The 22,996-nt window shown below is 39.3% G+C and overlaps 1 protein-coding gene and 1 long non-coding RNA gene across 2 annotated transcripts in view; one reads left to right on the plus strand and one right to left on the minus strand.

Moving 5' to 3' along the window:
- LOC133633672 (CUB and sushi domain-containing protein 1-like) overlaps positions 1–22,996 on the plus strand; it is a 1,183,208-nt gene that overhangs the window by 889,809 nt on the left and 270,403 nt on the right. Inside the window, exons 13-15 of the mRNA XM_062026293.1 lie at positions 10,132–10,314; positions 10,494–10,679; positions 22,208–22,348. Of these exons, the coding sequence (XP_061882277.1) occupies positions 10,132–10,314; positions 10,494–10,679; positions 22,208–22,348 (510 nt within the window). The remainder of the gene's footprint in view (positions 1–10,131; positions 10,315–10,493; positions 10,680–22,207; positions 22,349–22,996) is intronic.
- LOC133633759 (uncharacterized) lies at positions 14,400–19,575 on the minus strand. Its single transcript, XR_009821834.1, has 3 exons — positions 19,396–19,575; positions 14,733–14,836; positions 14,400–14,615 (listed from the first exon to the last, which is right to left on the minus strand). It is a non-coding gene; the product is annotated as an uncharacterized LOC133633759 (long non-coding RNA).

Genomic DNA, 22,996 nt, shown 5'->3' on the forward strand with positions numbered 1-22,996 from the left:
CTTTGAGACGTTTGTGATAAAGGGCTTTATAAGTAAACGTTGATTGATTGATTGATTGATTAATCCTCCAATTTTGAAATAATGTGTATTGAAAGAAGTTTTTTTTTTAAGAATCATCCGAGGTTTCTCATTGTGCCCATTGGGTTGAGTTTTTTCTTGCCCTGATGTGGAATCTGAGCCGAGGATGTCGTTGTGGTTTGTGCAGCCCTTTGAGACGTTTGTGATTAAGGGCTTTATAAGTAAACTTTGATTGATTGATTGATTGATTAATCCTCCAATTTTGAAATAATGTGTATTGAAAGAAGTTTTTTTTTTTTAAGAATCATTGTTTCAACAATATATTTAAAGCAAGTGAGCATGTTTTTAATGTAATGCTGGTTTCTATCTGTAACTGCAGATTCAGGGAGAAAGAATCAAGACACCAACATGCCAAAACCAAATAAAAAAAGGGGAAAAGAAAGGTGGACAGAATACGGAGAATGAGTGAAGGGTAATCCAGGTAACACCAAGAATATTTGAAAAAGAAATAAGAAAAACATGAGAAAAGAAAGGAAGAAGGAAAGTTTGAAGTCATCAACGATTTATCGGCCACGGAGCAAAGGAAAGATAACCCTAGACCTGGATGTCATAGACTACGTTTACACTGCAGGCCAAAGTGGACCAAATCAGATTTTTTCTCCAGATCTGATTTTTGACAGCTGAATGTTTGAATTATAAGTAACATGGGATCTTTATCAGACTCCAGTATAAACACGCACAGGCCCCAATGTGGCCTCGATGTCACATGTGCAGTTGGATAAAGTGAAAACAAAGGAAGCTGACCGGACTCTTTAAATGAGAATGTCACTACTATAGGAGAAAACATGGACGCCACAGATTAGCATGTTAATGGTTTGTGCCGTGGCTGTTGTGTAGATGAAAGTCAGAAGATGGAAAACAACTGAAGGAGGAAGAATAAAATAATTGCAAAATGGAAAGTGATCGTGCTGCACACACGAATGACGTAGCTCGACCAAAAATGACGTAAAACAGGTTGCATTGCCGTTTAAACTGCAGTCACATTTGAAAAGATCAGATTCCAAACGGATTCGGAATACCTCCTGATGTGGCCCAATATGTGTCAGGTTGAAACACTGATGACATCTATTAATCAGACAAGAAGCAAGGAATCAATCAGAGACAGAGTTAGCTCATGAGGAGAACGCATGGAGCCGGACCCTTAGTCAGTCTCGCCCTACGCTCTAAAGTCCAGCTCTTGCGTCCAGCTCTTGCGTCCCTCTTTTTATTCAGGAGTTCCACAGTCAACAACACTAAGGCCACCTCTAAAAGGAGTGGTCACATATTTTAAGCAAAGTAGGTCCAGGACGCACGATACGTGACGGAATGTTCTGGGGGCCTTGTGATTTTGCCCCGTCACGCTTCGTCTGCGTGTTGGAATCTTATCTTGTTGAGGTCCTTGAAGTCTCTGCCTCGTCCGCGTGCCGTCATCCCATCTTTGCTGAGGTCGGTTGAAGTCCTTGGCTGTTAGTGGGCTCAAACAAAGATAACATCTACGGCTGAGGCCACCCCTCAGACAAGAAGTATTTGTCCTTGCTCACATTAGAAAAAGTCTAACTTGAGCACAATAGCTAAATAACTAAAGCAACAGACTTTAGGCATACTAAAGTTAGTGTGATAATATATACATAATTATTCTAACAATATGATACCTAAATATTAGATTTGAAGCACTGGCAAACATGATCCAATCTGATTTGGTGTCCAAAGTAATGTACATTAGCTTTCAGAAGCCTGACAGTAATAGGAAGTGTTTTCTTTTTCTCTGAATACTGAATACATCCATTTTCTACCGCTTGTCCCTCTCGGGGTGGCGGGTGCTGGAGCCTATCCCAGCTGCACTTGAGCGGAAGGCGGGGTACACCCTGGACAAGTCGCCACCTCATCACAGGGCCAACACAGATAGACGGACACCATTCACACTCACATTCACACACTAGGGCCAATTTAGTGTTGCCAATCAACCTATCCCCAGGTGCATGTCTTTGGAGGTAGGAAGAAGCCGGAGTACCCAGAGAAAACACCCACACAGTCACGGGAAAAACATGCAAACTCCACACAGAAAGACCCTGAGCTCAGGAATGCAACCTAGGACTTTTTTCTCTGTGAAGGACACGCCCCATCGTGCTGCCACTGATTTCCGAACCCTCGTTGGTACTTATTTTCAACTGATATTGACAGTTTTCTCCAAAAATAAATGATTTTATTGACCACAAAACATAAGTTCCAACATCAAGCATGTTATAAGTTAATATTAAACAATAAGGTTGAGGGAATATGATACAACCTTGCAAACAAAATAGTGGTCTCTACCGAAACATGTTCAGTCACTACCGAAACACTTGGTGTTTACAAAAAAAAGAAAGTATATTGAGTTATGAAATAAATATGATACTGATTGGTTAAATATATTTTCAATTTCATAAATCATTAACTCTGAAATCAATCTGATCAATGCTTTTAAAAAGAAAGACCATGTCGATTTTGAATAATTTAATATATTATAAGAACATTTGTTAAAAAATGCGTTTATTATGGATTTTAAAAATAATTAAAAAAAAATATCTTTACACAAAGTAAGTAAGCATGATATTAACAGAGTAACAGAATATTTTATATTCATATTTGAAGGCTATTATTCGGTAGTGACAAATTTGGGGAGAGGACAAACATTCCTAAATATTCTGAAAATACAAAATACAAGTTGACTGTTTTTTTAATAGAAATGTGTACTTCAGATATTTTACAATATATGTAGGGACAAAGTTTTGAGAATACAACTTACAACATTTTTAAATATTCCCAACCTCACTTTGAACCAATTTGGTAGAATGGCCAATATTTAAACACAGTGTTACTGTTTAAACTGTGTGTAATGTTCCAGCGGCCAAACATATTAAATATACTTGTTAAACAAATTATGTTCAATCAATACTTACGTCCACTATGCCACCGTATTTTATTGTTGGTCAATTTGGTGGTACTTGGAGGGCCAAGTTTTCTCTGAGGTGGTACTTGGTGAAAAAAGTTTCAGAACTACGGCACGGCGTGGCGAAGTTGGTAGAGTAGCCGTGCCAGCAATCGGAAGGTTGCTGGTTCCTGGGGTTCAATCCCCACCTTCTACCATCCTAGTCACGTCCGTTGTGTCCTTGGGCAAGACACTTCACCCTTGCTCCTGATGGCTGCTGGTTAGCGCCTTGCATGGCAGCTCCCGCCATCAGTGTGTGAATGTGTGTGTGAATGTGGAAATACTGTCAAAAGCGCTTTGAGTACCTTGAAGGTAGAAAAGCGCTATACAAGTATAACCCATTTATCATTATAACTACTGCTTTAAGGGCCTCCCACCATATGTCCCGCCTTACTCTGCCTCGGATTAGCTCTGACCAGGACAAGTGATCAATCAAAAAGGAGGGGAGTTGCTGGGCCGTGTAATGCGCGGAAAATGCAAACGTCATAGTGACCTCCAGTGTTGTCTTGTGTGCAAGTTCTTAAATTTAACTTATCTAAACAATATCCAATGTTGTGTTTTTTTGTTTTTTTTTTGATAGATTTTAACTTTTATTAGTAGATTGCACAGTACAGTACATATTCCGTACAATTGACCACTAAATGGTAACACCCGAACAAGTTTTTCAACTTGTTTAAGTCGGGGTCCACGTTAATCAATTCATGGTAAATTATTGGTATTTTAATTAACTGGACTCCAGTGTGCTGTTGGGCCCTATTGTAGTGAATCACACCTCAGCCATCATAAATTAATCAAATCTTTATTAGACATGTAAAAGTAAACAATGTGATACAGAACATTTTACATCAATCAAACTAGGGATCTAGATATCTGGTCAGGACGCTCCTCACTCTTTTGCCTTCGCCTTCATTGTCCATTCGTTTTTGGTGACTTTATATACTCTGGACCTAGACGTTGAGTCGGCGACATACATGGCGGACAATAACTGATACAGTCTGCTTTGCCAGTCCAAAAGCATTGGCCGTTTCCGTAGTCTTCCCTCGACGGCCAGGTAATACAAAGCACACACTATCTTTTTTTTATCACATCCACGGGAGCCCGCATTCTCATAGACTCTCCTTCAACAAATGGACAAAGTTTTTCGGTAAGTAGAATCTCAGCTGACCTGGACATTCGAAAGTTCTTTTGTCGTCTGAGATGTGTTGCATCCGAAATAGCTGTAATTGCGTGTTTTCTTCTCTCAAGGTATTCATGTGTGATTTCCACAAGCGTCTGTACAGACGGAAGGAGAAACACGGGCATGTCTGGATGACTCGCCTTCATATTTCCAGTGGTTAGCTCAGAGTTACGAAACCGCTTTATTATGAAGCTGACTATGGCGCGTTCTTTCCGACGTCACCTCCTATGTGGGGCGCGGTCTTTCTGGCGTCACTTCCTCTCCGGACTCAGTTTGTAAACGATCATTGAGTCCATACAAATCTAAGAGTAGGCGATTCAAGAAATAGACGGTGCACTTACCCGTGTAAAAAAATATCCAAGGAGGGGGACCTTAAACGATGAATTAGTGTGGCCGCAATGGGGCTTAGGCTAAATAATTATTTGTTTAAGGGGTTATTCGGCTTAGTGTAGACATAGCCTAAGTGCCAAAAGGGTGAAACGTAGTGCACATGGAAAAGACACATTGTGAGGGCAAAAAGATGCTATGCGCAGAGTACACGCGAGCCATGCCATAATTGATCGAGCAATGATTGTTGTGGCAACGTTTGTTTTTGAACTTGAAATTATAAAATGTTTGTGGAATTTTGAGGAAGTGGACTTAATTTGTAGTTAGCAGACTGAAACACGTCACATTAGCCCAAAAACTTTCTGAAGTATTCATCCGTGCATTTTCTTCCTGCATAAAACTAATTAATCGGCCAAGTGGTATTTCCTCTACCTATTTATGCAGATGACCTTGTATAATAACCATCCATCGGGAAACAAAAGACAAGGAAGACCCATAAAGTGTTGCATTGAGATGCAAATAGGGGTGAAGCGCTCTCGCAAAACTCTTGAAAGAAAGTAAAAGACAGGAATGACTTAAACACTGGAGACAAAAAAACTTGGGAAAGATAATGAGTGAAACAAGGCTCACCCACACACATATTCAGTGTGCGACACTGCATGCACATGGTGACTCCTCACCTTGAGGTGTATTTGCCCAAAGCTAATCCTGGAGCATGGCTGCTAGAATGTCACATTTCAATGCCAAAAAAGAGCAGATGATTAAAGATCCCTTTCCCATTACGGAAGGACAAAATGGAAAAAAAAAAGTATCCAAAGTCATTGAGCGTGATTCCTGGCTAATTGCTGCCATGCTAATGTGCAATTGACATCAACAAAGCACAATATATTGATCCGATTGAGAAAAACGTAGCCCTTTGAAAGGGAAACAGACTGGGAAAAAAGGAATTGCATCAGGGAAGGAGATTGCGTGTGTTTGTTGGACACTTACAGACATACTTCATTCCCTGTCATAAACATCATCCTGGTAATTATATGAGCATGTCACCACTTATTGTTTTGCCTTTCAAAAGTAAAGCTAAATTGCTCTGCTCACGACGAATTAGCTGGGAGAAGGAACACGTCAGAATGGACCTCTTAAAGGTTCTATCATTTTCATTAGCTCTGCAGTGCACACACACACAAGGAAAATCAGCCCATTTTCTCTGACTTGACACAACCATGTTAGCTTGGCTGCCGGTGTCGCCTGCAGTGTTTTTGTCATGCTGTTGACAGGCCAATCAGGGCTGCTGTCAGCTATCCTCTAAAGAAAGTAGCTGTTGCTTAAATTTAAAGAGCGGGACCTCATTTTCCCTTTTAGGATATGAGCTGAGTGGACAATGTTTGTGCTTTTTTCAGTCATACCAAGTAAAACATGCATCCACTTCACGCTGAATGCCCCCGTAACATAAGGTACATGTGTCTAATTAGACCGTCATCTTCAAATTCCACACTGATTTCAAACATTTGGGCAGTATTTGGTGATGAAATATGTTCTTAAAGGTAAACTTTTTTCTGAGATATTTCCCATCATCCACAATCTTTATGTGGACCATGAACACACCAGTGAAATACCATATTTTCCGGATTATAGAACGCTCCAGTATAAAGGCCGAACCCACAAAATTTTAGAACATTTTTCCCTAAATGTTAGCCGCACCGGACTATAAGCCGCAGGTAAATAAATTGTAAAATAAGTTATTTACACAGAAATGTTCTGTAAATGTTTATTTACATACTTTAATTGTTTTTAAATGGTGTATGTAACACAGCAGTCAAACAGCTGATCAAACAAAACAGAAGTCATCGTCACGGACCCACGAGCTGTGGAAGCTCGCGCTCCAATCAGTTAAACCGATTCAATAAGTCCAATGTGATGTTTTGGTGAATTTACAAGACTGACATAGAACAAACAGAATGCCATTGTAACATAATAATACGAACACAGACACTTGCAAAAGTGTTAGCATATTAGCTAATGCTCACAACGCTCGCTTGTTTAGAATAAAGATTGCATGTACAAATATGCACTACAGGCATCACACCTGGGGCGGTTCAGTAGGTATGAATAGTTTTAGTTATATTGTAAAACATTTTAAAGGATATCAGTCTCAAGGGGCCCAAAGTAGCTGTGGTCAAAGTTCATACCATGCCATTGCTGCGTTTCTGCTTGTCTTACTTGTAGGTACTTGAGGTATCTTTAGTAAAAGCTTGTACACGTACACACAGTATTCACAGTCTAGTTGTATGTTTGTTCAACCAGTTGTCCTTGCTGACTACTTCCAGAGGGACTGTTGAACTCCATTGAAAAATGGAAATTTAGATGTAGAGTAAATAGCCTCCCTCCCGGTAAGTAAAGTAGCTGGCACATCATTCTCTTATCTGCGACTGGACAGAAATATGATCTCACAGCACATTCTGGCTCTGATCCAAGGAGTTTGGAGTCAGACTTGTCAACAAGTCTCCATAGGGGAGAGGACACTATAATCCAAAACCCCATGAACCTCCGATGACATGTTTTCAACAAGAAGAAGCACCAACTCAAATCATTCTCTTACATGTGTACTTTAGGGAAAGTCAAACACAAATACAGAGAGTCGACATTAAAAGAGTAACTTAAATCACATTTTTGGTTGTAATATTAGATGGTAAAACAAACTGGAAATCTCATATGAAAAATACACAACACAGGGTGGCAAAACCTCTCCATAATGAACAAAGCAAAATATGTTCTGTACCAAAAATCACTCCATATTATGTACTGCTCACTACTGTTACCATATCTAAGTTATTGTGCAGACATATGGGGAAATAACTATAAAAGTATGCTTCACTCATAAACAATCTTCCAAAAAAGGTCAGTCAGAATAATACGTAATGTTGGATAAAGAGAACATTCAAACCCTTTATTCGTTAAATCAAAAATATTGAAATTCAACGATATAGTGAGTTAGCAAACAGTTAAAATTATGTACAAAGCAAACTATAACCTGCTATCCAAGAATGTACAACACTTATTCTCAACAAAAGAGAAATATAACATCAGAGAAACATTTAATTTAAAACATTTGTATGCACGTACAAGACCTTTTAGCATATATATTTGTGGAATTAAATTATGGAATGGGTTAAGCAAAGTCAAACAAAGTACTAACGTGTTGCAGTTTAGGAGGTTGTTCAAACACAAAATGTTTACAATGTATTATGAAGAAGAACAATGATATTTATTGTAAATAAGATATGATTAGTCTCTTTATGTGAATCGTAACTGACTTAACTATTTATGAAGAGAACTGTGTTTTTTAAAAAAACATTAGAAAATGGATGGATGGATGGATGATAACTGTGCTACAAATTGAAAACAGGAAGTGAACATACAGTATATGTGCATAAAACTGCCATGAAGTGGAAAAGGGGTAGGATTAAATGAGCTTTGCTTCTTTTTACTCCTGTTCGAGCATAAAGAGAAATGGAAAATATGTGATGTGTCATGTTGAAACTGCATTCATGTTTGAAAAAAACTTCAATAAACAAATCAAGGTGTTGCACACTCGAGAAACTGAACTAAACACACAGGCTTCCAGTCTTTTACTTGACTTCATTGGCGTTGTTAGGCCTATTTTAGAGGGGCTCAATCAAGCCCCCCTAAAATGTTCTTAAGACCCCCTAAATAATTTAGTGTTAAAAAAAATAAATAAATACAAAAAATCATTTTTTTTTACATTTATTTTTACAAATACATGCCGACATATTCATTATAAAGTGTCCCGAATATGAGTTTAAATACATAATCATATAACCTGTCATTATTCACTCAGTTTCCCCTCACTTTATAGCGTGAGGTAGAGAGCCCCTTTAGTGCGTCGGTATCCAATCCATTCCACTTGTTCATATAGAAAATGCCCACATCACTCAAATTCCAGTCCGCATTTTCTCTGCGACCTTTCTTGCGGTCCTTGGACTTGTTCATATAGAAAATGTCCACATCACTCAAAATCCAGTCCGCATTTTCTCTGCAACTTTGCTTGCGGTCCTGCAGGTGTACGAAGCACATTAGCACACAGCACTGCAGAACAAGAACCTTGTTTCTGCAATTGTAAATAATTTAGTTTTTAAGTTGTGTGTTTCTTGTAGAATCTATATAAAGTAATATACATTAGCCTATTGTTAAAATAATGAAAAAAACATCATTAAATATATTTGTTTTATTGTATTGTTACATTAATAGCTGTTGTATTATTATAGGATGGCTTGTTAAACATTTCATAGGATTTTCAGAGGGTGGAAAAACCAAGACATTTAATATAAAATGAATAAATACATAAAAAGAAAAAGAAAAAAAACGTTTAAAAGCCATCGTCCCGGGGAGCATTTAATTTCGTCCCGTGCATTTTTTTTACCGTCCCCGGGACGACGGGAATACATTAATCTCAAGCCCTGGAAGTTACATTTTATTGTTTGCATTATTTGTTTCAGCATTGCACTTTGAAGATGGTCCCTCAGCTCTTTGACAGCTTTGGCTCTTTTTCAGATCAGCAGACAGACTCTAAGTCTTTCTTATTTACAGTTTATATAAAAGTTTCTCATTTCTATTCAGACTTCCATATATATTTAATTTCCCTAACGGCTTGCCATAAAATATATATATAAATATATTATATACAAGCCAAATTATCCCGATCCAGATATTACTTTAATTCAAGTAATCAAGTAATATTTCCAGGGCTTGAATTTACAACCATTTTAGTCACATATGTGCCCAAAATGTAATCTGTGCAACTTCAAAATATTTGGGAACAAACAATTATTGTATTGTGAGCTAAAGTTGTGGCATTAGCCTCTATGTTGTGAATGAATAACATAGAGGCTAATGCCATGACTTTCATTGTGTTTCAGTGTATCTTGAAGGATCATGCAAGTAATTGTTTCTTGTTGATGCTGTAAACAAAATGTCACTGTGCAAACCCATGTTTGTTATTGTACTGAATACAGATTGAAAATAAACCGACTGAAATAATAATAATAACAATGATTAATTTCTAAGTCTTTGTTAGCCGTTTGTGAAGTTTTGTGCTCGTGCGCTACGTTCGCTCGCATCCTGTGCATCTCCTGGGGGCTAAGCCCCCCTTGTCCTTAAAAGCTAGTGACGCCCCTGCTTGACTTCCTTGTGTCTCAGGATTAAGCCTGTGTGCGTTCATGACTTTACAGACCGTCGGATAATAGAGTTATTTTTAAAAAATTATAACTTTGTTCACTTCGATTAAAAAAAATAAATCTGAGGGAGCCACAACAAAGGGCAGAAAAGCCACATGCGGCACTAGACCCGTGCCAGTAACAGACCTAAAACATGTAAACTGATAAATGAGTTCATTGAAATACATGCATAATATTATTGACTATTGTCTTCCTCTATTGTTCTCTTTAGGTTCTCTTTGCCCTTGCTAATCTGTGTTTGTTTTCACACAATAACCAAATACCTGCATTGGCCCTTTGACACAGACTTTCATGTTTGCTTTTATTATCAGTGTTAAAAACAAGGTTTTCTTTATCTCTGTGTGTCACAGAGATCGAAAGGGGAGGCTGCGGCGACCCTGGTGCTCCGGCTTTCGGTCGCCGTAGCGGCGACGGCTTTCAGCACGGGGATGTGCTGACCTTCTTTTGCCAGTCTGCGTTTGAATTAGTCGGCGAGAGGAGCATCACGTGCCAGCACAATAACCAGTGGTCTGGTAATAAACCCAGCTGCGTCTGTAAGTACTCGTTATCTTTTAAATTGCTTTTCTGCTCTAAAACAGTCAAATTAATTGAGTTTTTTATTTAAGCATCCCTCTATTTCCCCTTTGCATCCCCTTTCCTCTCTGTCTGTGTTCTCATTTAATTACCTTTTTATTTGACATAATTTCTTGCCTATTGTCCTTTGTCCTTGTAGTCTCTTGTTTCTTCAACTTCACGGCCCCGTCCGGGACTGTACTCTCCCCAAACTATCCTGAAGAATACGGCAACAACCTCAACTGTGTGTGGTTGATTATTTCGGAACCAGGGAGCCGCATCCATCTGCTCTTCTCTGACTTTGACCTGGAGCCACAGTTTGACTGGTTGGTGGTCAAAGATGAAGGTGAGTAGCACTCAGACCAATGATCATATTTGGTAATTTGAATGGACAGTCTCCCATTTAAACAGACAAAATTAATAAACTGATCCTGTTGCTAATGTACTACAATACCGTTGTTCCTCGTTTATTTCGCAGCAGAAGCAGCTCAAGCTCCTTGCAGGCCTATCCGTGGTAAACTAATTTCCGTGAAGTAGGATTGTTACTATCAAATTTAATATTTTCATTGAAAAACTTTTCGACCATCTAAATATGTTTATCTAACATAAGTAGAGACTTCTAGGCATGAATTAACACCCATATAGTCACCTTTACACTTAATATATGTGCTTAAAGGCCTACTGAAATGAAATGTTCTTATTTAAACGGGGATAGCAGATCCATTCTGTGTGATACTTGATCATTTCGCGATATTGCCATATTTTTGCTGAAAGGACTTAGTAGAGAACATCAACGATAAAGTTTTGGTCGCTGATAAAAAAGCCTTGCCTGTACCGGAAGTAGCGTGACGTCACAGGTTGAAGGGCTCCTCACATTCGCACATTGTTTACACCAGCAGCGAGAGCGATTCGGACCGAGAAAGCGACAATTACCCCATTAATTTGAGCCAGGATGAAAGATTTGTGGATGAGGAACATGAGAGTGCAGTGCAGGACGTATCTTTTTTCGCTCTGACCGTAATTTACGTACAAGCTGGCTCATTGGATTCCACACTCTCTCCTTTTTCTATTGTGGATCACGGATTTGTATTTTAAACCACCTCAGATACTATATCCTCTTGAAAATGAGAGTCGAGAACGCGAAATGGACATTCACAGTGACTTTTATCTCCACGACAATACATCGGCGAAGCACTTTAGCTACGGAGCTAACGTGATAGCATCGTGCTTAAATGCAGATAGAAACAAAAGAAATAAGCCCCTGACTAGAAGGATAGACAGAATATCAACAATACTACCAAACTCTGGACCTGTAACCACACGGTTAATGTTGTACCGCCTGGCGAAGCCTAGCAATGCTGTTGCTAACGACGCCATTGAAGCTAACTTAGCTACGGGACCTCGAAAGAGCTTTGCTAAAAACATTAGCTCTCCACCTACGCCAGCTCTCATCTGCTCATCACGACCCGTGCTCACCTGCGTTCCAGCGATCGACGGCGCGACGGAGGACTTCACCACGATGATCGGTGCGGTTGGCGGCCCGGAGACAGAGGAAGTCAAGGTGAGGACAGCGGCGCGGCGGCGGGCGTTGTAGCTTTCGACGACACCCCGGCCGCCATCAGAGTCGGCAAGAAACATATATTTCCCCAAAGTTACGTACGTGACATGCACATAGCGACAAGCACGGACGGGCAAGCGATCAAATGTTTGGAAGCCAAAGCTGTACTCACGTTAGCGCGTCTGCTATCCAACTCAAAGTCATCCTGGTTGTGTTGCTGTAGCCAGCTGCTAATACACCGATCCCACCTACAGCTTTCTTCTTTGCAGTCTCCGTTGTTAATTGAACAAATTGCAAAAGATTCACCAACACAGATGTCCAGAATACTGTGGAATTTTGCGATGAAAACAGAGCTGTTTGTATTGGGATACAATGGTGTCCCAATACTTCCGCTTCAACCCTTGACGTCACGCGCAAACATCAAGTTTCCCAGGAAATTTAAAATTGCACTTTATAAGTTAACCCGGCCGTATTGGCATGTGTTGCAATGTTAAGATTTCATCATTGATATATAAACTATCAGACTGCGTGGACGGTAGTAGTGGGTTTCAGTAGGCCTTTAAGTGTTGTTCTACTGTAGATTACAGTACTCAACGGTAGCCCAGAGAATCCTCCAAGCATCATTGCAAAGGCCGTCATTCGGCCATGACAACACGGCCACAACTTTGAAATTCTTGTTCACATCCTGGGTAAATCGTTTAAGTTAGAACTTTGTAACTATAACTTTGAGTGCCAAAATCACAGCCGCAAGTTGTTCTGTCGAACGTTAGTCAACCTGACAGTCGCAGCTACAGCTATTAGCCGTGTTGTTAGCATTGCATGCCATTCCCCCTCGCTCACACCAAAGGCTGATGATGTTGGTCAAAAAATTGGTCAAAAAGTTGGTCAACAAGATTACCCACTGTGTTCACTAGGGATGTAAGTGTATCATATGTGGTACAATATCATCAAGGTATTAAGGCCACGGTACGGTGTTATTCCTGTATATGTCCAAAAAAAAAAGACTTAAAAATGTTATAGTGTAAAATGAAGTGGCAGGCATGTTTAGGATTAACACACTTTCTGTAATTGAACACAAACATAATTCTAAAGTGTTCTAATCGTATTTATTACCACAGACATTATTTTTTAAGTGCAAATAATAGTACAGGGAAATCCACTGTTTCAAGCAAATATTAGAAAAAAAGGGTCTCTAAAGTGACAATGTAAACCTCCAGTGTAACACAATAACTAGAGATGTCCGATAATGGATTTTTTGCCGATATCCAATATTCCGATATTGTCCAACTCTTAATTACCGATTCCGATATCAACCAATACCGATATATACAGTCGTGGAATTAACACATTATTATGCCTAATTGTGTTGTGATGCCACGCTGGATGCATTAAACAATGTAACTTTACCATGAATTGATTAACGTGGACCCCGACTTAAACAAGTTGAAAAACTTATTTGGGTGTTACCATTTCGTGGTCAATTGTACAGAATATGTACTGTGCTGTGCAATCTACTAATACAAGTTTCAATCAATCAATCAAAAACAAGTTTTTCCAAAATAAGAGAACAACTTCAACTCCAGTTATGGAAAAAAAGTGCCAACATGGCACTGCCATATTTATTATTGAAGTCACAAAGTGCTTTTTTTTTTTTTTTAACATGCCTCAAAACAGCAGCTTGGAATTTGGGACATGCTCTCCCTGAGATAATCCTAATACCCACTACAACTATGGGAAATACTATACTTTGACTTTCACAAAGTGCATTATTTTTTTTAAACATGCCTCAAAACGACAGCTACAAAAACAATGAAGGCACACAGCTTCAGTCCAGAGTATACTAGAGCATACTTGCCAACTTTGAGACCTCCGAATTCGGGAGAAGGGGAGCGGCGGGGTTGAAGTGGGGGGGGGTTGTGTATTGTAGCGTCCCGGAAAAGTTAGTGCTGAAAGGGGTTCTGGGTATTTGTTCTGTTGTGTAAATGTTGTGTTACGGTGCAGATGTTCTCCCGAAATGTGTTTGTCATTCTTGTTTGGTGTGGGTTCACAGTGTGGCGTGCATTTGTAACAGTGTTAAAGTTGTTTATACGGCTACCCTCAGTGTGACCTGTATGGCTGTTGATCAAGTATGCTTTGCATTCACTTATTTGTGTGTAAAAGCTGCATATATTATGTGACTGGGCCGGCACACTGTTTGTATGGAGGAAAAGCGGACGTGACGACAGGTTGTACAGGACGCTAAAGACAGTGCCTTTAAGGCACGTCCCCAATAATGCTGACCGGGTGGAAATTGGGAGAAATTCGGGAGAATGGTTGCCCCGGGAGATTTTCGGGAGGGGCACTGAAATTCGGGAGTCTCCCGGGAAAATCGGGAGGTTGAAACAGATACCGATAATTTCCGAGAGTACATTTAAAAGCATTTATCGGCCCATAATATCGGCAGGCCGATATTATCGGACATCTCTAACAATAACGTTCACTTTAGTGTCTTTCAACTTGTACTTTCTGACAAGCAGTGTCCTCCACAGAGGACATGTTTATATCAGTCTGCAATATGTTGTTTCGCAAAAAATAAAACAATTAAACTTTTAATAATGTAAATTCCTCACACTGGTTTTGCTGGCTTCGAATATCTTTTCTGGATGGAAGTTTATGAGGTGGTGACTTGTCTAGAATGTGAGCTGCCTTATGCCAGAGCACGGCTTGACGGTCAGGCTGCAGCTGCTGCATGACATCAAGAGAAACAAGCGGCGGGAATAAGGGTGAAAGGATTGAGGATTTGTCAATTAGTTTTTCAGTTTACTCATATTTCCCACATCAAATATGTTTTGGGGTGATTACCTCCGTTTGCTGCGCCGTGACTTGCTGGCTCCGTGTTGGCTTGGAAACGTAGATTTTTTTTACATCGGCTCCGCCAAAGAGGTTATGTTTTCACCAGGGTTTCTCTGTGTGTTTGTTGGCAACATAACCCAAATAGTTAAGGATAGATTTTGATGAAATTTTTCAAGAAATGTCAAAAAAATCTCTTTGATTACAAACACACTTCACACCCCACCCTGCTTATGGCGGTCCTCTCCCCCACCTTGGTGCCCTACACTGTGCAGAGGATTCTGGAAGATGTACAAACCCCGTTTCCATATGAGTTGGGAAATTGTGTTAGATGTAAATATAAACGGAATACAATGATTTGCAAATCATTTTCAACCCATATTCAGTTGAATATGCTACAAAGACAACATATTTGATGTTCAAACTGATAAACATTTTTTTTTTGCAAATAATCATTAACTTTAGAATTTGATGCCAGCAACACGGGACAAAGAAGTTGGGAAAGGTGTCAATAAATACTGATAAAGTTGAGGAATGCTCATCAAACACTTATTTGGAACATCCCACAGGTGAACAGGCAAATTGGGAACAGGTGGGTGCCATGATTGGGTATAAAAGTAGATTCCATGAAATGCTCAGTCATTCACAAACAAGGATGGGGCGAGGGTCACCACTTTGTCAACAAATGCGTGAGCAAATTGTTGAACAGTTTAAGAAAAAACTTTCTCAACCAGCTATTGCAAGGAGTTTAGGGATTTCACCATCTCCAGAGAAGCTGGAGAAATCACTGCACGTAAGCAGCTAAGCCCGTGACCTTCGATCCCTCAGGCTGTGCTGCATCAACAAGCTGCATCAGTGTGTAAAGGATATCACCACATGGGCTCAGGAATACTTCAGAAACCCACTGTCAGTAACTACAGTTGGTCGCTACATCTGTAAGTGCAAGTTAAAACTCTCCTATGCAAGGCGAAACCCGTTTATCAACAACACCTAGAAACGCCGTCGGCTTCGCTGGGCCTGAACTCATCTAAGATGGACTGATACAAAGTGGAAAAGTGTTCTGTGGTCTGACGAGTCCACATTTCAAATTGTTTTTGGAAACTGGACGTCGTGTCCTCCGGACCAAAGAGGAAAAGAACCATCCGGATTGTTATAGGCGCAAAGTTGAAAAGCCAGCACGTGTGATGGTATGGGGGTGTATTAGTGCCCAAGACATGGGTAACTTACACATCTGTGAAGGCGCCATTAATGCTGAAAGGTACATACAGGTTTTGGAGCAACATATGTTGCTATCCAAGCAAGGTTACCTCGGACGCCCCTGCTTATTATTTCAGCAAGACAATGCCAAGCCACGTGTTACATCAACTTGGCTTCATAGTAAAAGAGTGTGGGTAGTAGACTGGCCTGCCTGTAGTCCAGACCTGTCTCCCATTGAAAATGTGTGGTGCAATATGAAGCCTAAAATACCACAACGGAGACCCCCGGACTGTTGAACAACTTAAGCTGTACATCAAGCAAGAATGGGAAAGAATTCCTCCTGAGAAGCTTAAAAAATGTGTCTCCTCAGTTCCCAAACGTTTACTGAGTGTTGTTAAAAGGAAAGGCCATGTAACACAGTGGTGAACATGCCCTTTCCCAACTACTTGGCACGTGTTGCAGCCATGAAATTCTAAGTTAATTATTATTTGCAAAAAAAAATAAAGTTTATGAGTTTGAACATCAAATATATTGTCTTTGTAGTGCATTCAATTGAATATGGGTTGAAAAAGATTTTGCAAATCATTGTATTCCGTTTATATTTACATTTAACACAATTTCCCAACTCATATGGAAACGGGGTTTGTAGTTTATTCATGAGACCTGTCCATAGGTAAAGCGCCGCAAAAAACTACACTAAGTTTTAGTTTGATGCCGTCAGGCGTCACAGTAATATTGTGAAGACTTTGAAACTGAAACACCGCAGTATCTAGAAAACCGCTACACCCCTGAAACTTAAGTCCCTCTTGGTGAATATCTTGATTGATCACCACAACATAATAATAGAACATAAGACAAATTTAGCCCTGTGATTAACTGTGGTAGGCTGCTGCTCACTCAGGTCCGTAAACAGGATATGGGCTTGATGAATGAATGAATGTCACACCGTTGCTACAGCACGACTATCCATCCATCCATCCATTCTCTACCGCTTATTCCCTTTGGGGTCGCGGGGGGCGCTGGAGCCCATCTCAGCTACAATCGGTCGGAAGGCGGGGTACACCCTGGAGTCCCTGGACAAGTCGCCACCTCATCGCAGGGCCAACACAGATAGACAGACAACATTCACACTCACATTCACACACTACGGCCAATTGAGTGTTGCCAATCAATCTATCCCCAGGTGCATGTCTTTGAAAAAGACAGCACGACTATATTAAGTTTAAATCAACACAACAGTTTAGGGGGTTGAGGGTGTGCAGTCTCTTCCACCAGTTTTTGACATTGTTTATGACAATATTTTCTGTAAATCAATAATGTCCCTTGTTGATCGTCAACTAGCCAAGTGCATGACTTAATGTTAAACTTTTTTGCACCAAAACAATTCCCCTATTCTGCCCGTAACACAAAACAAATTGATTGCAGCTCCCCAAGGTATTAAAGGATAGTGATTGAAACCAAATCAAGTTGAGATTGTGCCATGTGTCTGGCATTTCTATTTCGTGCAAAGTTGTGTTTAATTGACTGGCTATAAACTTGTCTCTCTGCAGAGTTTTTTTTCTCTCTTTCTTTGACAATGTTTTTGAAAATTGCACTGCAATTAGGACTGTTGCACAGGGTAAACTGAAACTAAAGTTTCAAAGCGTCAAAGTCTTCCAGTTTGCTTCAGTTAGTATTAATTAGGGAAAGTTCCTTGTAAAGGATACGGTTTTACGACATTATGACAGTATGTATACAAAAAACTTTTTTATATATAAAACATATCATAGAATACAATTGCATCCCATCTTGATGGATAAACATTATTCTGCATTATAGGGGCTGTTTGCAAAAGCAACACCATTGCATAGCGAGCGCCAGCTTTCAAACGTGCTGCACGTATTAAAACTTGCTCTCTCCATGATCAGTAAAAGTGTAACATTACAAAAGCTTACAAAAGTTCAAAAGCACTGCTTGGAAAAGCATATGATTGTACTCACTAGTTCAACAACAATATAGCAACAATTGAATCTGTTTTTAAATATTTTCATCCTAAAATATCTCTTCACGCAACATGCATGTACATTTCTACGAGACAGCCATGTCATTTACAATTTTCATAGTAAATTCACACCAAATTGCTGGATAATAATGCATTACTCTTATTGTCACATTTACAGTAATTTACTATTATTGCTAATAATTGCTGTGAAATAAGGTTTTTGTAATTTTACAGTAAATTCTTGTAATGCTACAGTAAATTTTGATTGCAATATTTCACGGTGAAAAAATACTGTTAAATGCTTTGAAATCCTGGCTTTTTTTTACTGTGCATTTTATTTTATTTGCTCTTTTAAACCCCCAATGGTGACATCTGTGGTTGCTCCAGGTTCTTCCCTAATAGTTATTTTGAAGCCACAATAAAAAAAACAATAATATGGGTAAACAATAATTGCTTTTCCAAATGGCTAGCAGCGAATGAGCAATGTTCACTGCCTTTATATGGAACTATAATATCCTGCTACACTGGAATTAAGGACCTACTTTAAATATTAGTCTGCTTGATGACATATTCTTATGTTCTTAGTGAGATTTGTGATTCATTCAGAAAAGTGCTGCAGGAAGGAAAATGCAAACATTGGGCCCCATTCAGCAATAAATTCTTAACTTTTCCTCTTATATTTCTTCCTAAGTGATTTCCTAAGAGGAGTCCATTCAAATTAATGACGTGTTCTTAAACGGCCAAATTGTTCCCACCTGCTATTCTTAAGTTGCTAATTGCCAAATGGTTAGCGCGTGCGTGTCTATCATAATTTGCATATAAACACGCCCTTATTTCCCCAATATGCATATGTAAACACCCTTAATTCCGTAATTTGCATAAGTAAACACCCTTAATTCCCCATATAAGGACACAATTCCGGTGGAAAAGCCGAACATCAAACACACGCAAAACACAAACAGATTACAGAAGAGAAATTCGTATTATCCCGCGGGGGGAATACATAATGTCAAAACGTAAGTTTAAGAAAGGCAGGACCGCTGAGGATAGTCCAAAGCATTCAAATAAATATTTCTCACTTTGGGCAAATAGGTCTACATGGTGGACCTATTTGCTGCTACTGCGGCATCTTGCAGTAGCAGCAAAAGCAATGCCATTGTGTGAGTTGAGTTGCCCATCACACGTCGCAGCATTATTGTGAAGATTTATAAACCGTGTGTGTGTGTGTGTGTGTGTGTGCGTGGTTTTTTTAAATGTCTATATGTTGCTCATTTTGCTATATGTCTGTCTGTCTTATCTCTATCTATCTATCTATCTATCTATCTATCTATCTATCTATCTATCTATCTATCTATCTATCTATCTATCTATCTATCTATCTATCTATCTATCTATCTATCTATCTATCTATCTATCTATCTATCTATCTATCTGTCTATGATAATAGCTTAACATTAGACAATAGTGCTCTGGAGCACTCGTAGATTTTGTTCTTACCTTCGAACAAATCCCAGCTAAGAAAACATTGGTGAATACAAAAATCTCCTTAAAAACTTTGTAAGTGGGCCTTGGAACAAAATGTGTTCTTAAGAACGGTTGCTGAATGGGGCCCATTAAGATCTAGTAAGATGTTTTGATGGCTGATGCAAATTTCCCAAGCTTTGAGGTGTTGGAGACCTGGTGTTCCTCTGAACTGCTAAATGTGCACAGACCAGTGGGAGGTGTGTGCTATTTTCTGCCTTATTAAATTGGTATACAGTGAGCCCTTTATGAGGTAAGGTAGCATCATACATTACAGGTCCCAAAGCACATGATGAATACTGTGTACAAGACATCCTGTCATTGTGACAGATTTTTTCTTAGGCAGAGACATTTGAGTCAAATAGCGATCAGGACACCTTGATCCCTTTACTGCCAGTCTCCGTAGGATGTATTTAAATGCAGCGTCTTTGGAAACTGTTGTTAGCCCTCTAACCTGTTTGGTGAACCACTGACGTCTGTCTGGTGCTTTGATACCTCAGCCAGGTCCCTCAATGAGTCACAGCCCAGAAATTGCACCCAGTGTTCAATGAGCTAAATTGAGGATGCTGTATATAGTCGTAACTGGTCCCTGGGTGTATGCACTTTGTCTTGCACTTTGGCAACCAAAACTTAAGGCCATTTGTCATCAGAATACTGTAATGTTAAATTTAATTGAAATGGGACCTACGATGAGTTTAATATAAATGTAAAAACACTTTGTTGTGGTCTAGATCAGTATTTTCAAATGTTTTTAACCTAAGGCAGATTTTTCTCATTAAAAAACCCTGAGGCACACCAGCACCTGAAAACGTAAAACAATTTAACTCTTTAGCCTATATTGACGAGATAAAGTTGTCCTCATCAAATATCTAACGCAATTGTTCGATATGAATTGAAACCATAACCATAACCATCCATGCATTTAACTCTCTTGTCTCAAAGGAGGCCTACAAAATAATTAGCTACCCGCTGCCATCTACTAATATGGAATAGTATTACATGGTTACTCTGCCGATCTCTAGGCAGCACTGGCACTCAACAAGGGCACATTATTTGCGGATTATAATTATTGGTTTGCAAAAATTATATGTCAGAACAAGTAGGTGACATTGCATAATTTTCCACGGCACACCAAACAATATCTCACGGCACAGGGATTGAAGAGCTCTGGTCTGGATAATATGTATTGGATATGCTTTTGTCTAAATTGTGCATAAATTTTCCTCCACAGTCAAATTTTTAACCGACTTTCTGGAAGATGTTCGTTTGTGGAGGCCTTACCAGACTGCAAATGTAACCATCCATGCCCCATCCTCTCTAAAAGTATCATAAATTACATTTGGAAAATGTAGACTGTTTAAATATAGACCAGTAGCTTGAAGACGAACTTCAGTGCTGTTTATTTTTTTCCCAGACACGGTCGAAAATAAACTTCATAAACATTATCTAAATTCCCCCGGTCACAACATTAGGTACACCTTTCTTAGCTGCATAAAAAAGCTTTTAGCAGAATGTGTGTCACTGCACGTCAATGTTATTGTGCGCATGCCAAGATTAATTGAAAATATTACTTTATCCTACCTTTTTTGTGTCTCTTCAAACTTATTTGGCCTCATACAGAGCTCCTCCCCCTCTGGCTGATAGCTTTACTTAATGTCCAAATAAATATGTCCACCTTGCTGTGATGTCACAATGTAGCCAGATTGCATAGCAGCGGGCACAGGCATCCGAAACTGCATGCAAGCTCACACCCAAATGCATTAACCTCATGATTTGATGCTGTGGCATTGTTTAACACGGTTATCCATCATTGGCCAACATTTATAAGTCAGAAAACGTCCCCTGTAAAGAAACAAAATGTCATGATGATGGCCTCAGAAAATCTGATTGAAGCAATCAAGCAAATCAAATCCTGCATCCCTTCAAATACTATAAACTACAGCAAATATTAATGTCACAGTAAAATGATCAGGCAGTGTTAATGGTATAACACGACAGTAAAAAATATGGTAATTGGTGCATCATCTTGAATAATTTAGGTCAAATAATATTATCAACATTCCTGTCAGGACTAACAATTCCATTGAGTTGTCTGCAGTATTTGTACAAACAATGTCCAATTTGTATTTCTACATCATTTTTTGAAGGCATCTCATACTGTTTGTAAATGGTTTGCTTCTTCGCTGCAAAAGTGAATAGCCCTTTAGGATCGAGACAGGTGTATTAACCAGCCGTAGTGCTACAAGCAGTAATTGTTTAGTTATTAGTGTCTGACCATTTTGAGAATATAATGTTGCCTGCGTGTAAACTTTCAAAAACAAAACGTGATGATTTTGCATTTCAATAGACATTTTTTTTGGCTTTTATTCCCTCTGTAGAACAAGTATACATGCATCATTATCTCTTTTTATAGGCAGATTTTATTCAATTTTGATCTGCTTACTTTGTTGTTGTTTATTGTTTTCTTAATTTGGACAGGCATATTTTCCCCCTACTCTTATTTGTTGTTTAGCGCTCTGTTAACTCTCTATTCAAGTATGATATTCATTATTCCTTGCCCGTATGTGGGCTCTGTACCGAGGATGTTGTTGTGGCTTGTACAGCCCTTTGAGACACTTGTGATTTAGGGCTATATAAAAAAACATTGATTGATTGATTATCACAATCACTCTTTTGCCTTTCCCCCGTGTCCCTTATTCAAGGAGTTGCTTTTTAGTTATTCTAATATACTTGAAAATTACGTTTAGATGTCTATTTTCAGGGCAACCAAAATGTTGTTTTCTTGCAGGTTTGTCAGAACCAACAACGTTTGGATCATTCTCAGGAAATGATGTGCCTTCCCAAATCGCTTCAAACGGACACATCGTGAGACTGGAATTTCAGTCGGATCACTCCAACACCGGAAAAGGCTTCAATATCAGCTATACAAGTAGGTGTCTCTTTTTGAAGCTACTTTGAGACACCTTTTCATCACGGTCACGATAATGTCAGCTTGCTGATGTTTCACATGAGTCCTGCTGCATTCAGTACATTTCACATTCAGCATCCTTATCACATCCACTTGTTTTAGTATGCATCTGTCACGGAATGAAACAAAAGACCCAAACGTAGAACGACGACACGGATGCAAGAGTTAAGCAGAACAAAGACTTCACTGAAGGTGACAGGCAGCAGGGGGAGAAAAGCAGTCTGCTCCATGGTTGAAACAAAAACAAATAATTCCAATACAACAGGCAAAGATCAGGGACAGGTGAACAGCGACTGATGAATGAAAGAACAGACACACATTAAGGATGTGAAGACATCAACAAAAAAGAAGCAGTGACAGATGCATGCACAGGATTGGAAAATAAACCAAAGTTTTCCTCAACAGCTGAACCTGGGAGCATCCATTATACAGAGCTGCTGAGCTTTGGACTCCCTACTGTAGACAGGATGCAAAACTAGTTCCATGCAAAGATTATTTGAATGTTTTTCATATATTTAAGTGGCTGCACGTCTGCGGTTGAGAATTTTCTCTAGCCTTTATATACTGTATGCACTCACACATGCTGATATATGCAGATGCATTAATTTT

Source organism: Entelurus aequoreus, linkage group LG02 (genome assembly GCF_033978785.1).
Source record: "Entelurus aequoreus isolate RoL-2023_Sb linkage group LG02, RoL_Eaeq_v1.1, whole genome shotgun sequence".
NCBI lineage: Eukaryota > Metazoa > Chordata > Actinopteri > Syngnathiformes > Syngnathidae > Entelurus > Entelurus aequoreus.